Source organism: Brassica napus, chromosome C9 (genome assembly GCF_020379485.1).
Source record: "Brassica napus cultivar Da-Ae chromosome C9, Da-Ae, whole genome shotgun sequence".
Taxonomy (NCBI): Eukaryota; Viridiplantae; Streptophyta; class Magnoliopsida; order Brassicales; family Brassicaceae; genus Brassica; species Brassica napus.
Window position 1 is genome coordinate 39,878,319 of NC_063452.1, and position 16,006 is coordinate 39,894,324.

General features: G+C 37.9%; 1 protein-coding gene across 1 annotated transcript; it reads right to left on the reverse strand.

Moving 5' to 3' along the window:
• Positions 1 to 520: 520 nt before the first annotated feature.
• On the reverse strand, positions 521 to 8,406 carry LOC106423655 (protein HOTHEAD-like). Its single transcript, XM_048768923.1, has 3 exons — positions 7,819 to 8,406; positions 2,931 to 4,003; positions 521 to 2,847 (listed from the first exon to the last, which is right to left on the reverse strand). The coding sequence occupies exons 1-2, from the start codon at positions 8,384 to 8,386 to the stop codon at positions 3,597 to 3,599; spliced, it is 975 nt and encodes a 324-aa protein (XP_048624880.1). The 5' UTR covers positions 8,387 to 8,406; the 3' UTR covers positions 521 to 2,847; positions 2,931 to 3,596.
• Between the last annotated feature and the right edge of the window lie 7,600 nt (positions 8,407 to 16,006).

Sequence of the window (16,006 nt, forward strand, 5' to 3'; positions counted from 1 at the left end):
TAAGTGAGTATTTGCATTCTCGGTGCTTTGATATCCCTCAGAACTGGTTCGACAATCAGTTATACTACAACATTTGTTTTAGGAGACTTGAAAACTCCTAACATCAAGTTCGACCGATTCAAAATATGACACAAATTGATAAAATAATAAGATAATAATTTTTTATAGAAAGTCTTATGCAAATATATGGTCCCATTAAAAACATAATTTAATAATATATGTATATATACATTTTATATAAATACAAAATAAACATTATATTGTTGGTTTTATATTCACAGTGAAAATACTTCTATTTTTCTTAACATTTCAACATATTTTTATAATATTTATTAAAATTATATCAAAAACCACATAAATTCTATGAAACATAAAAATATACACCAAATAATATAAAAACAATATGAAAGTTAAATTTCTAAAATTTAATTAATGTATATATGGTAAAATCAAATATTTTCTTATTTTATAAAAAAAATAGAAAAATAGAAAAAAAAACATTTTTTAAATTAATAAAATACCATAGTCCCGACATTATTAATTTATAGAGTTTTTACTATATATTTACAATATATATACAAAATATATGTACAAAATATAAGTCAATACGATACCACAAGGCCTACAGGGCCAACAACGATAACATCCGAAACATAAAGTACGACATATACCGAAAGTCCAAAATACGAAATAACATAAATGATAGATAGAAGCTCAAAGGCCCAAGAGCGATAAAACGATAAAAGTGATAGAAGTCCAAAGCCCGATAGTAGTAAAAACCCAAAAGCCCAAAAGCATCGGTCCGATATAATCACTCCTGCTCATCGGTCTCACCTGAGAGGGGAAAGAAGGTGGGGTGAGCGACAGGGGAATCGCCCAGTGAGGTATGGGATGCTAAACCGCAAACCACTGACTCAGTTCATAGTCCTACAACTATGTAGGCCTAGCTCTAGCATGAGACAATCACGGTGCCTATTATACCACACAGAACAATCAATATATGTCTAGTGGACTAGACATGCTACAACCAATACGATGATAGCATACCGCATTTCCTCATAAGGATATAAATATATATAACTCTGCAAGCGTCGTAAGTACAGTAGTCCACTCTGTACCCCCGCAATCTCCACAAACAAGCGGCCTAGTACAAACGTCTTTGTACCCCGCTAAACACACGGCTTAGTACAAATATCTCCGTACCCCGCAATCTCTCAAACATGCGGCCTAGTACAAATGTCTATGTACCCCACAAATCCCGCGGCCTAGTGCTGTCACCTCTGCACCCCACAAATCCCGCGGCCTAGTGCAGACACCTCTGCACCCCACAATCTCAACACATGGACTCACATATATACATATATATATATATATATATATATATAACAGTTCTTAACATCAATCATTTCAATCAATCGTTGAATCCCCTATTATTCTGTTTCCGGTTTAACAATCAATAACAATAATAAACAAACAAAACTCTCAAACAGACTCGATTCACAGAGACGGATCATGTTTCGAAACTAGACTTTCCATAACGGTAGTACTAAACTAGTTCGGGATTTAATCGGAGTAGCCCTCACCTTAGCAACAAGAAGAAGTTGTGTCTATGAACTCCGGATGCTCAAATAGACTCCAAATCTAAAATCAGGGCGATAAATCGAGTCACAACGCCTTTCGAACGGTTTAAAACAGGTATGGTCAAGGTTTATGGAAAAGTCAACTCGCTGGTCAACGGTCAACCCTTGACCAAAAATCAATTTTACTTAACCGACCGGCTCACCCTAACCGATTTCGAATTCAATTTAAACCGGTCAACAAGTTGACTCACTGAGTCACCGGCGAGTCACGGCGGCCGGCGGCAGCAAGTCACGGTGGTCCGGTGGCGTTTCGGTAGCGGCGAAGCGGCGGCTCGGCGACGGTCTGGCGGCGGCGGAGGACGGCGGCTAAAGCGGCGGAGACGATTTCCGGCTGCGGCGCGTGGCCGTCACGCGCGAGCGGAGGCGAAAGTTTGAACGGAGCGTGCAGCTTCATCCGGACTCCGATTGCGGCGTGGTCGGTGGCTGCGCCTTCGTCTCGACCGGAGGAGTACGATGGTGGCTTTCCATGCGCGAGATTCTCAACGGTTAGAGAGATATGGCCGATATACTGAACGGACAAAAACAAAGCTTAAGAGGCGGCGGTTTCCGGCGGTTCTCAGCTGCGGTGAACGGTGGTGAAGAGCTTGTCGACTTCTCGGCGTGCGGTGGTCGTGATGAGCTCCGGCGATGGCTCAGCTTGCAAGAGATCAAACTACTCTTTCATGAACTTTCTTTTTTTTCTAAAATTTCTGATTCTTGTTTCTTTGCAGGTGGAGAAAATAAGGCTGGGAGGAGTATTTATAGACAAACATCTTGGGCCTCGGGTATTGCTTGGGCCTTAGCCGGCTAACGAGTTCCGAGACCGGAATCGGGTCGTTACAATTTTTTTAACAACGTCTATGCAATTTATATAACCAAGAATAAACCATTCGAGCAACCGCATATGCTCTAAGTATTATCCTCACATATAGCAGATGCTTCACTTTCCAAGCCACTTCTTTGAAAGTGTAATAGGCAAGATTCAAATCAAAGCATATACTACGCACACTAACCATCTGAATTTCAAAGATTCCACCATTATTATACATAATAGAAACAGAACATGGATTGATGTACACGTTAAGACTATTTTAGCTCAGCATACATTGATTAAAATAATTCAAGTCCATGATTCTTTTAGCATATATCTCAAAAAGTAATATCTCATGTTTCTTCGTTCCTTTTGCGGAAAACCTCCCTCTCTCGAAGAATCTTTTGTCCCATATACCTACAGACAACAATCAAACTATCATTTCTTAATCAAATGGTTAATGTTTTGGATCACTTCTTCATTTTATTTTATGTATTTACCTTCCAAGCATCATAATCGTAGCTTGAGGATTCGTCCCCGGAGACTTGAGAAATGTTGATCCATCGATAACCCTTAAACCGTCAATACCTAAAACTTTGTAATTCTTGTCTACCACTCTTCCAACTTGGCAACCTCCGTGGTAATGCCAAATAGTCATCACAGTGTCGATGCAAAACTGTTTTAAATTAAGCACCGAGGTTACATGCCTCGGTCTCAGATTAGTTGGAACGCTCCGTATTATATCGAGCAAGCCATGTATGGTCGCTTCCGGGTACTTGAATTTGGAAAATGCCTTCGAGTTAATCACTTTAATGATAGTTGCAATCCCTTCAACACATTTCTCTAGATCCTCTGGCTCCTGATAGTAATTAAATCTCACTGAAGGATTATCATTTGGGTTTATGTTCCTTAGCTCCAAGTGACCTCTAGAGACTGGTCCCGCGACTTTCTGGAGGATTAAACCAGCTTTTATGGTTGCATTTAATAATGGATTTATGGATTTGAAAAAGTCGGTGATGGACTGAGTCGAGAGTGATGTGGAAGTGGTAGTACGGCTTGTCTGCATCTTACCCAGTCAAAACAAAACAAGGTAAAAAAACATTAGCATATAGTTATTTCATTAGTAAATAATAAAGTTGTAATAACGTTTAATAAAGTTATGTTTATTATACCTCGTTAAAATAATTCAAAACGCCATCGAAAAAATTACGAGTCCAACTATAAGAGAAGATTACACCACTAGCTCCTTCGATGTAGCTATCAAACTTTGTGATCCCAACGACTTGTATTAGAGAAACTTCTACGGGAGTAGGAGAAGGAATAAAGATGGCATTCATCGGATTATCTCCCATCCCTTGCCCGACCATTGGATGGTCTAAGACCACCGGTTTAATCCCGTGAGCCACAAGATGAGCCATAGGACCCACGCCGCTAAGCATCAGCAGCTGCGGGCTCCCAATGGCACCCGCCGACAAAATCACCTCGTTCATTGCGTTTTTCGCCAGCTCAGCTTTGTGTAACAGTCCATTTGCGTCTTGAAATATCACTCCGTATGCTTTTGGCCTTGGCCTTCCTGCCCAAAACATAGGCGATGATTGGTGAGAGCCGTCGCTGCTGTGCACAACTTTGTTTCCTTCCACAGTACTAAAATTACAGCAATCAAGCTGTAATTTTTTTTATTAAACTACAGCCGCCATAATTAGTTCTTTCACAAATCTACGTTTTTGAAAAATAACTTTCTAAAAACATTATTTCAAGTACTTTGAGAATAGATCTTTTCTTTCTTTGACAAATATTTTTCTTTCTCTCTAATAAATAATAATCATAGAAATTCTATAAATTAATACTCTATAAATTAATAAACACTATGAAATTGAAAAAAATATTTTGGTCCCGAGTTCTGATATCTTGCATATTTACATTGTTTTATCCATTTATTCATGTGCATTTTCATCATATAGATTAGGATTTAGCCATGTCTAGGTTGCATTTTACATACATATGTCTCTATTAGGTATTGGAGTACCACATGGAGTCCCTGGAGACATTTGGGTGCATTTGGAGCTCAAAGGAGGTGATTAGAGTGATCTTTGGACGAGCACTACCTGGCGCGACTTCCCGGAGCGACTACTTGAAGTCGCTGTGCACCACATCACGGAGCTACTTTCCCAGAGCGACCGCACGAAGTCGCTCGCGTTTTCACGTCCGGAGACACACGGATTTGACCCCTGGAGCGACCTCCCAGAGCGACGTGCCGAAGTCGCTCCCGATGTTCAGAGCGACATGTTGGAGCGACACACCAAGGTCGCTCGCATCCTCTCGTCCGGAGACACCAAAATCGAGCATCCTGGAGCGACCTCTCAGAGCGACCTACCAAGGTCGCTCCCAGCCAGAGCGACCAGCCCAGAGCGACTATCTCAAGTCGCTCCAGCCAGAGCGACCAGCTCAAGTCGCTCGCGTTTTGATGGGGCGAGACACGAAGAAACGCGTCGGGAGCGACCTCTTGGAGCGGCTATGCTAGGTCGCTCCCGATTCAAAATATGACACAAATTGATAAAATAATAAGATAATAATTTTTTTAGAAAGTCTTATGCAAATATATGGTCCCATTAAAAACATAATTTAATAATATATGTATATATACATTTTATATAAATACAAACTAAACATTATATTGTTGGTTTTATATTCACAGTGAAAATACTTTTATTTTTCTTAACATTTCAACATATTTTTATAATATTTATTAAAATTATATCAAAAACCACATAAATTCTATGAAACATAAAAATATACACCAAATAATATAAAAACAATATGAAAGTTAAATTTCTAAAATTTAATTAATGTATATACGGTAAAATCAAATATTTTCTTATTTTATAAAAAATAGAAAAATAGAAAAAAAAACATTTTTTAAATTAATAAAATTCCATAGTCCCGACATTATTAATTTATAGAGTTTTTACTGTATATTTACAATATATATACAAAATATATGTACATATATGACTAGAATATTATAATTACTTTGTAAAGATTATGTATAGCACATTAATATAAATTTCACATTCATTGATAAAATATCATATACGACTTATATCTATTTAGGATAATCATTTAAAATAGAAACTAAAAATTATATTTGAGCTTATTAATCTTTATCATTCTGGCTCTAATTTTGAATTAATTACAACTTAATATTTAATTGGCTATATACAACTAAAAATTCACAATCCAGTTTCTATAACTACATTACTAAAACTTACAACTTATAATCCACAGCAAAAAAAAAAAATTCTAAACATACGGTTTATATTCTACAGCAAAATATCTAGATCGAAACTAGTGTTTTGAAATCCGACCCGGACCCGCGGTTGAACCGGTAAACCCGGTGACCCAGAAAAAATCTGGTTTGGGTTTTTTGAAAAACCCAATATTTAAAAACCCGCAAAACTCCAGTAAAACCCGGAACCCGATACCGGTTGAACCACCGGTTGAACCAATAAATAACTTTTACTTCTTTTTAGTTTTTAATTATGTTTTTAGATTATGTTTTCTATTCTAAATTTCCAATTAAGAAATTAGCTGATGGTTGAAAAAAAAAGTTAGGTTTTCCCTTTTCAGTTTTATATTTGTGATTTTTAGATTTTGATGTAAGTTTCACTATGCCACCTGAAGAAAATGAAGTGAACAATGGTAGAGTGAACCAAAATTAGTTGATTTGATTTGGTGTTAGTTTATTTTCATTATTGACAATTTATTACAATGATCTTTTACTTTTGTTTTATTTTGTATTTGAAGTTTAATTTATTATTCATATTAGACATTTAAATATTTATATATTTTATGTCTTGATTTTTTTAGATGTCATATCTCTTACCTTGTTTGAGAAAATTTTAAATAGTCTAAACTATTTTTCAAAATTTTGTATGTCAAATGAAAATAAAAATATAAAAACTAAAGTTACGTAATTTATAAATGTTTTTAAACATAAAATATATACATATCCAAACTATTATTTTATGTTTTAAAAAACGTTTAGAAAATATTAAAACTTTAGTTTCTATATTTGTATTTACATAGTTGATATATTATTATATAATAAAATTAATTCATTTATTTACACGTGGTTCACCCTCGGTCGATCCAGTTACCCAACAACCCGGTAAGTCGTCTGGTTCAGTGTCCGGGTCGGGTTTATAAACATTGATAGAAACTGAACTCACCAGTTCTAGGACACAAGAAACATTTGACTTGGCTCCCAAATTTTATAAAGTTCTTTTTTATAGGTTGAATAGCCCCTATATTGTCAAAGGACAAAACTTAGGTTCACTTCTTAGGGTGAACCTTTAAATTCACCACATTTTTATAACTAATCAAATTGTCACCTAGTTAATTAATAAAAATATTATTTAAAAAAAAAATCAAAAATAATTGAAAAAAGAAAATGATGCCACTAACAAAACCAAAAACCCTAAATCATAAACCTAAACTCTAAACCCTAAATTTTGTCCAAGACAAAACTTAGGTCACCCCCTATGGTGAACCTTTAAATTCACCACCTCTCTTATCACCAATCAAAGCGCCACCTAGATAATTAATAAAAAATATTATTTTATTTAAAAAATTTAAAATAGTTAAAAAAATGATGTCTAACAAAACCCTAAATCTTAAATTCTAAACCCTAAATCTAAATCTAACCCCTAAATACTAAACCCAAATAGTAAACCCTAAACCCAAACCCTATACTATAAACCCAAATCCTAAACCCTAAACCCAAACTGTAAACCCAAATCCTAGACCATAAACCTAAACCGTAAACTCTAAACCCAAACCCAAATCCTAGACCCTAAACCAAACTGTAAACCTTAAACTCAAAATTCAAACCTTTTGGGTTTAGGGTTTACGGTTTGGGTTTAGGGTCTATGATTCAGGTTTAGGATATAAAATTTGGGTTTAGGGTTTATGGTTTAGGATTTGGGTTTAGGGTATAGGGTTTGGGTTTATGATCTAGAGCTTGGGTATAGGATTTAGGGTTTAGAGTTTGGGTTCAAGATTTAGGGTTTAGAGTTTAATTTAGGGTTTTGTTATTGGCATCATTTTCTTTTTTCAATTATTTTTGATTTTTTTAAAAAATAATTAATATTTTTGGTAATAATCTTGTTGGGATTTTGATTGGTTATGAAAGGGTCGGTGAATTTAAATAACCTAAGTTTTGTCCATAGTCAAACTATAACTTCCGGCCGTGCGAAATGTTTAAGCCAAAACAAAGCAAAGTAACTGGAGTTTGTTCCCTTATAATCCAAAGAACAGAAAGAAAGAAAGAACAAGTGGTGTAGAACAATCAAATACCCTTTTCTCAAAAGAAAAAAAAAAATCAAATACCTTTGGTGGTGAAGAGGATCTTGTGAACAGTAGCATGCAAATAGACAGCAATGCTGTTCGGATTAGAATACTCCAACAGGTTCGCCGCCGTATGTCTTTGACCGGCATCATCAAAGATTGTATCACCGATCTTGGTCCCGTTGATATGATCGTACGTGAAACCGTTGTAAGGAAACTCTCCAACCTCCAAAAGCCCGTCCTTCAACGCGGTTTGCCATCCCAACATCGGAGGTTTAAACGCTACTTTCTTCTCGACCCACCCGTAAGCAGCTTCCACTTCATCGCTCATCCAGTCGGCCTCCTTCACGTAGTCATCCCCCGCACGCGTGTAGAATCCAGCGTTTAGCACCGAGCCTCCACCGAGGACGCGCGCACGTGTGTTGTAGACGCCGTCTTCGGATACGAAAAGCTGCGACCACGATTTAGATGTGTTTGAGAGTGTTTTGGCAAAGTTTCCGATATCAGTTGCCGTCGAGTTATCGTAAGGCGAGCCGCCGCGTTCAAGAACCAAAACTGTAGCGTTTTGAGAGAGTGTACGCTCCGTATCCACGTGGACGGGGTCAAACATGTTAATTAAACATATATTTTTTTTCTTTACAATTTGATTCATTATTAACCGTTTGTTCTTTTTATTAGGTTCAACCGATCCGGGAACGGGATCAGCGCATGGATCAACCGTATGATGTACTCGGCCCTCGACAAGGGACATCCGACTTTCACTCACTTCCCTACCGACAAGCAGCATCTGTGGTTTCGTCAGTTTGCGGTAAGTATTCTAATTTTTTACTTATATTTTAAATTTTTAATATAAATTTTCTACTAATTGTGTTTTTTTTTCAGCAAGAATTCAACTGAAATTCCGATGAGACGCTTTTTATCTATCACCACTTCGTCCATAAAGTTATGGACAACTATTGGAAGCAGATCCACGAGTGGAAGAAGAAGTGAAAAATCAACAAAGTTTGTTTTTAATTTATTAAACAATTTTTTAATTTATTAAACGATTTTTTAATTTATTTAACTATTTTCTTTTTTTTTTTATTAAAAGGTCTCAAAGTCGATAAACAACACGGTCTGGACGGAGTTGTGTGCGCATTGGGATAAGGAAGAGACGAAAGAAACTTCTTCCACCAACTCCACCAACCGCAGGAGCGACCGTAAAGGGAAGGGCGTCTTCAAGCATAACTTGGGTGCTCAATCTATTGCCTCTCTGGGAGATCGCATTGGTAAGTTCAGTCGCTTTTTCTTCAATTATTTAAGTTTTGAAATTTTATTTTTTTGTGCATTTCTTCTAATTTCTAATGTTTCTTTAATTTATGTTTTTTTCAAGGCAGAAGAAAATGATGGCGAGCCGGTTGATGATCTCGCCCTAATGAAGAGGGCGTATACCAACAAGAAGACCGGCCAGATTGATGACGGTCTTGTGAGGGAAGTGGTCACCCTGGTCCAAACTCAGGTGCAGGACGAAGTGTCTCAGCTTCAAACCGAGGATGACGCACTACAAGAAAACAGCAAGGATTCTGAGGGAAAAAATCGTCGGAATTTCGTCGGAATATCGTTATTCCGACGACATACCGACAAAACAAGTCCTCGGAAATAATTCCTCGGAATTTCTTCTTTCCTCGGAAATCCCTCGGAATTTTCCAACGGAATTCCGAGGAAACAAATTTCCGAGGATCACTAGTTTGTCGGAAATCTCCTCGGAATATACCGAGGGAAAACTTCGTCAGGATATTTCCTCGAAAGTTCATCGATCGATGCGTTTTTGGACATATATACATCGATCGATCGGAATATACCGAGGGAACGGTTCCTCGGTATATTCCGAGGAAAGGTGTCCCTCGGTATATTCTGAACGTTTTTTTATAAACAGATCGATCGATGGATTTATGTCCAAAAACGCATCGATCGATCGAGTAAAAAATATAATTAATTTCCTCGAAATGTAAAAAATATTAATTTTTTTTTAAAAATTAAATTTTTGAAATTTAAATTCGAAAATATAAAATTAAAATTGAAATCATATTAATTAATATTCAAAGTTTCACAAATAAAAATAAAACATTCTGAGTTTTTGGAAAAAAAAAAACTACGGGTCTGGCACGTCCGGAAACACCTCGTTCGGGTACATCCTCTGCATCATCTCCATCATTTGCTGGTTCAGCCTCCTCTGTGCCTCATAGCCCGCCTGTTGAGCCGCCATCTGGGTCTCCAACAAAGATATGCGATTATCCTTGTCCTTCAACTGAGCCGTAAGTACTTCTGGATCAACAAAGGGCGGTGGTGCAGAAGAAGGAGGAACCGACCGGGTGCGACGACCCAAACCGACCAAACGTCCCTTCTTCTTTGGAACCGACTGAATAGAAAATAGCCAAATTTACAAATTTAAACCAAGAAATAAATGAATTGAACTTAAAAAAAAAAAACTTACGGATTCAACGATTTCGTTGATTCGAAACCGGGACAAGTTGGTCGAAGCCGTCGAAGCGTCATCCTCGGTTTGAAGCTGAGACACTTCGTCTACCACCTAAGTTTGGACCAGGTCGACCACGTCCCTCACAAAACCGTCATCAATCTGGCCGGTCTTCTTGTTCGTATACGCCCTCCTCATTAGGGCGAGATCATCAACCGGCTCGCCATCATTTTCTTCCGCCTTGAAAAAAAACATAAATTAAAGAAACATTAGAAATTAGAAGAAATGCACGATAAATTAAAATTCTCGAACTCAAATAATTGAAGAAAAAGCGGTTGAACTTTCCATGCGATCTCCCAGAGTGGCAATAGATTGAGCACTCAAGTTATGCTTGTAGATGCCCTTCCCTTTACGGTCGCTCCTGCGGTTGGTGGAGTTGGTGGAAGAAGTTTCTTTCGTCTCTTCCTTATCCCAATGCGCACACAACTCCTTCCAGACCGTGTCGTTCATCGACTTTGGGACCTTTTAATAATAAAAAAAAGAAAATAGTTTAATAAATTAAAAAATTGTTTAATAAATTAAATCAAACCTTATTGATTTCCCACTTCTTCTTCCACTCGTGGATTTGCTTCCCATAGTTGTCCATAACTTTATGGACAAAGTGGTGATAGATAAAGAGTGTCTCATCGGAATTCCAGTTGAACTCTTGCAGAAAAAAAACACAATTAGTAGAAAATTTATATTATAGATTAAAAATATAAGTAAAAAATTAGAATACTTACCGCAAACTGACGAAACCACAGAACCTGCTTGTCGGTAGGGAAGTGAGTGAAAGTCGGATGTCCCCTGTCGAGGGCCGAGTACATCATACGGTTGATCCATGCGCTGATCCCGTTCCCGGATCGGTTGAACCTAATAAAAAGAACAAACGGTTAATAATGAATCCAAATTTAAAGAAAAAAAAATGTTTAATTTTACCATGTTTGACCCCGTCCATGTGGATACGGAGTGAGATACGGAAGATGGTCACGACCGGGCTGTTGAACCAACTCCGCAACACTCATCACTCCCGGAGGACCCGGAGGAACAGGAGCGGATGCAGCAGCGGGAGCGAGAGGAGCAGGAGCGGGTGCAGCAGAGGGAGATGTATTGGTGGAGTTGTGGGGCGAAGGAGAATCCTGAAAATGGCTGGAATCCCAAGACTGGCTCCCCGTACCACCACGACCACGACGCTGTCGAGGCCGGGTCTGATCATCATGAGACATGTAAATTAAAAATATATATTTAATAAATACAGAAATATATAAATTAATTTTTTTTAAAAAAAATTCAAATAATTTAATCACAAAAAAAGATTTATATATATTAAAAATATTTAATAAATATATAAAAATAGTTCTAATAAACAAAAAATAGTTTTAATAAATAAAAAATAGTTTAATAATTACAAAAAATAGTTTTAATAATATATATATATATATATATTAAAAATATTTTTAAATCCCAAATAATAGTTTTAATCACAAAAAAAGTTTTATAGATATTTAAAATGTTTTGTAAAATCCAAAAAATCGAATTTATATACAAAAAAGATTTTGTAAAATCCAGAAAATCGAATTTATATAGAAAAATCGTTTTGTAAAATACAAAAATCGATTTTATATACAAAAATCGATTTTATAAATACAAAAAAAATAAAAAAATTATAAAAAAATTCTAAATCAATTCAACAAAACAAATTATTCAACCAAATCACAATTCTAACCCTATTATACAACCAAATCACAATCCTAACCAATCACCCTTACAAAAATCTATCAAAACTACACAAAAACCTAACAAATAGAACCTAAGAGAGTGGGATAGGGTCCTTACTTGATTTGTGTATGAGAAGGGGGAGATCGCCGGAGATATCGTCGGATTTCAGGGGAAAATCGCCGGAGAGAAGAGAGGAGTCGCGCAGAGGAAGAAGAGAGAAATGGGGAAGAAGAAGGGGCTCGTGGTTATAAAACCTAGGGTCCGACGGACATTTCCGTCGGAATTCTAATTTCAATTTTCGCGAAATATTTGCCCGGTAAAATGAAAATATTCCAAGGAAATTCCGACGGATATTTTACTATCCGTCGGAATTTCCTCGGAATATTCCGAGGAAATACCGAGGAACTAGTGTTTGGGGTTTCAAAACATCAATTTTTTTTTGCCGTATTTCATTTCTTATACAATTGTAATGCATACCATTGAGGATTCTTTGTATAGATGAGCATAAACCATGAAATAACAAATTTTAAAACTAATTGAAAGTATTCCCTTTACCGTTCATTAAAAGGTATAAGTGTTTCTCTTATGTTGTGGGATTTCGTTCATACAATCGGAAAAGTGTTAATTATACGGTAAGGAACAAATTTTTGACTTCATAATGAACGTAAGACACTTAATAAGGGTTATATAGGTGTTATTCAAACCGCAAAACGTTGTTTTCGGTTTAAAAACCCAATTTCCTCGGAATTTCCTCGGATTATTCCGAGGGAATTCCGAGGAAACCCTCTTCTTCCTCGGAATTCCGTCGCAATATTTCGAGGAAATTCCGAGGAACTAGTGTTTGGGGTTTCAGTACGTCAATTTTTGTTTTATAAAGGATCGATCGATGTATATATATCCAAAAACGCATCGTTCGATCACTAAGATGGACCAAAGCGTAACAATGTGATCGATCGATCGAGAATCTCAAGCTTTCCTCGGAATGTCCTCGGAAAATCTCGTAGTTTTTTTATAAACGGATCGATCGATGTGTATATATCCACAAACGCATCGATCGATCACTAAGATGGACCAAAGCGTAACAATGTGATCGATCGATTGGATTATCCCATCGATCGATCGAGAATCTCAAACGTTCCTCGGATTGTCATCGGAAAATCGTGTAAGTTTTTTTATAAACTGATCGATCGATGGATATATATCCAAAAACGCATCGATCGATCACTAAGATGGACCAAAGCGTAACAATGTGATCGATCGATTAGATTATCCCATTGATGGATCGAACAAAATCTCGGGAGCCTTTTTATAAACGCATCGATCGATCCGTATTTGTTCAAAAACGCATCGATCGATGCGTGTGCAGGAAACATAATTATAAGGCAAAACCCGAACCTTTTGGATCAAAACCTCTGAACTCTCATCCCCTCCGATTTCCCCTATAATTCCCCCCCTTTTTCTCTCTCTATAATCATCCGATTTGAACAATTTTGGGCTCTATTCCCCTTGATTTTTCGAGCTCTACCTGATTCCTACACTCGTTTTCACCCTAAGACAGGTATACTCCGCGAATCTCTACATTCTGAAATCGTGTTCTTGAGCAATTTTTTGGGTTTTGTGAATTTCTTATTTCCGTGTTGATTCCTTGATCAAATATGCATGAAACAGATGTTTAAACATGGAATAGAACACAATTGTCTGTGATCAACGAGTTTGGAACATGATTTGAGATGATTTAGGGATTGAGAATTTTTTTCAATTTGGTTTTTTTTATCACTACTCGATTTCGCCTTTCATTTTCATGTTGCTTTGAGTTCTTAATTGATTATAACCATGTTGAGAGCAATGATTCTATTTTGTAGAGAATGAAGCGCACGAAAACATCAGCAAAGAAGAACACACAAGAAGAGGGTTCTTCTCAGGGAGAGAAGCAAAGGCCAAAGAAGTGGGATAAGTCTGATACCACCCACTACAACAACATGAAGAAGGTAGCCGTTCCGGCTACACAACTAGCATGTCCTGAGACGATGACAATATTGAGAATCAAATCAGACATTGAAGGGCTGTTCCAGAACATGGGTCTAGGCCAACTATGCAACCTCAATGAACCCACTTATCCGGAGTTGGTACGCCAGTTCATAGCATCCGCATACGTCACCCGTCCCGATGATAGCCATCAGGAAGGTTTTCTGGCATTCATAATGCAGAAAGTATACTTTGAGGTATCTTTCACAGACCTCTGCGGACTATTTGGATTGAGTGCAGGGGAGAGGACATCTGGTCTTTATTGGACTTCAGAGCTGTTGAACTTCAGGGAAACGATTGGCACATGGGTTTAAAGATCTTCTCAGGCAAAGGAGTCACTTATCCGGAGCCCAGTACTGAGATATGCCACACGCCTCATTGGCTCATTGCTATACGGGACAACCACAGCCGCATCAGTCACGCAATAGGAGTTGCGCCTCCTGTACCAAGGTGTGAGACATTTGCTACCGGCATTTGGAAACTCTACATTCCCACCTGCTACTGCCTTACACATGGGAGCGGTGCTGGCCGCAAACTTAGCAGGATACAAGGGAAAAGTAACCAAATCCAAGAGCAATGCATGTGGATTTGGTGCAGTGATTACTTGGATCCTTACACATGTGGGTGTAGACTGCGAGAACCAGCAGGTAGCACTGGACAGATCGAACAACATTGCTTGGAACTACCTGGATGTCATTTCTCTAGTAAGTAAGGAGTTCATAGCTGGTCCCCACTCGAGGATCGATCGGGATGGTCCTTACGTCTACGTATTCCAGGACCGAGCGAAGAAAACACTCTACTGCCACCTGCCTCAGATCGGCCTGACTGCTCTACTTTCAGAGGCTGCAGTTGAGTTCCTACCCCCTGCTACCGCACTAGTAGACAAGCCATCCTTCTTCACGCCAAAATATCAGACCAAAGGCAAGGCCGTGGTTGATGAAGAAGGAGAAGATGAGGCTGCACAAGCCATTCCAGATGATTCACAACCCCATCAGCTACTCCCATCAGACTCCAGCCAGTACAAGCTGCAAGAGCTTCCACCGAACGCCACTTCGCGCCAGCAACAACATTGGAGAGATCAGAGCATAAAGACAAACAACGACATGCTACACAAGATCTGGGCTGCCATTTCACGTATCAGGCCGTGTCGTTGCCAAAAGGATGATGTAGTTCATCGGGACAACTCTCCATCCAGCTCTGGTTTGGGTTCGAGTGGTAAACACAGGGTAAGAAAGAGGTCCAAGAGACCCAACGATGCAGGAACATCTGGAGCAGGAGACGAGGAGTAGGAGCTATCACCGGCCAGTATTGCCATTTGATTTCCGACCGCGCTATTTTATTTTCTTTTCTATTCTAACGTTTTATGGTCTTATTTTCTGTTAATTTTGAACTTAGTTTTTTTTTTATTTTTTTTTAATTATGAGTTCGTATTTCTTTTACATGGTTTCTTCGTTTTATTTGGTTGTGTTTTGAGTAGTTTTTAATTCGTATTCAGCTTTGCCTTGCTAGATAAACCAAATAACTAATATCCGAGGAAAGAGGTTATATCAAGTGTTCCTCGGAATTTCCTCGGTATTTCTTAAAAAAAAAAAAAAAAAAAATCAATGGTAGTCTGTTTCCGAGTCATCATCACCAGATGAATCTGAATCTGGATCTTGGTGAAACTCTCCAATCACTGGTTCATCCTCTACGTGAACGACGGCTTCCTCTCCAAAGTCGGTTAAATCGACTACAAGGCCAACTCCAGCTAAATCTTCTGCTGCACTTAAGTTGCCGGATGTGCTTGGTTGTAGTGGGTCTTCCAGCTCAGAACTTCCCTGAACTCGGCCTCTCGGGTTGAGTCTTGTAACAGTAACCCATGGATCATCTCTGTTCCTTACCCGGGGGTACTTGATATAACAAACCTGTAACATTTAGAAAAATTATAAATTAATACACATGATGATGAATCATTCTGAATAATTAACATTTAATTACCTGATCGGCCTGAGA

Bases quoted from the DNA above. Each gene is read 5' to 3' on its own strand.
- LOC106423655 (XM_048768923.1), bottom strand. From the start codon at position 8,386: ATGTTTGACCCCGTCCACGTGGATACGGAGCGTACACTCTCTCAAAAC. The intron at 4,004-7,818 runs GTATTTGATTTT...TGTTTTGGGCAG, and splicing joins GATCCTCTTCACCACCAAAG to GAAGGCCAAGGCCAAAAGCA.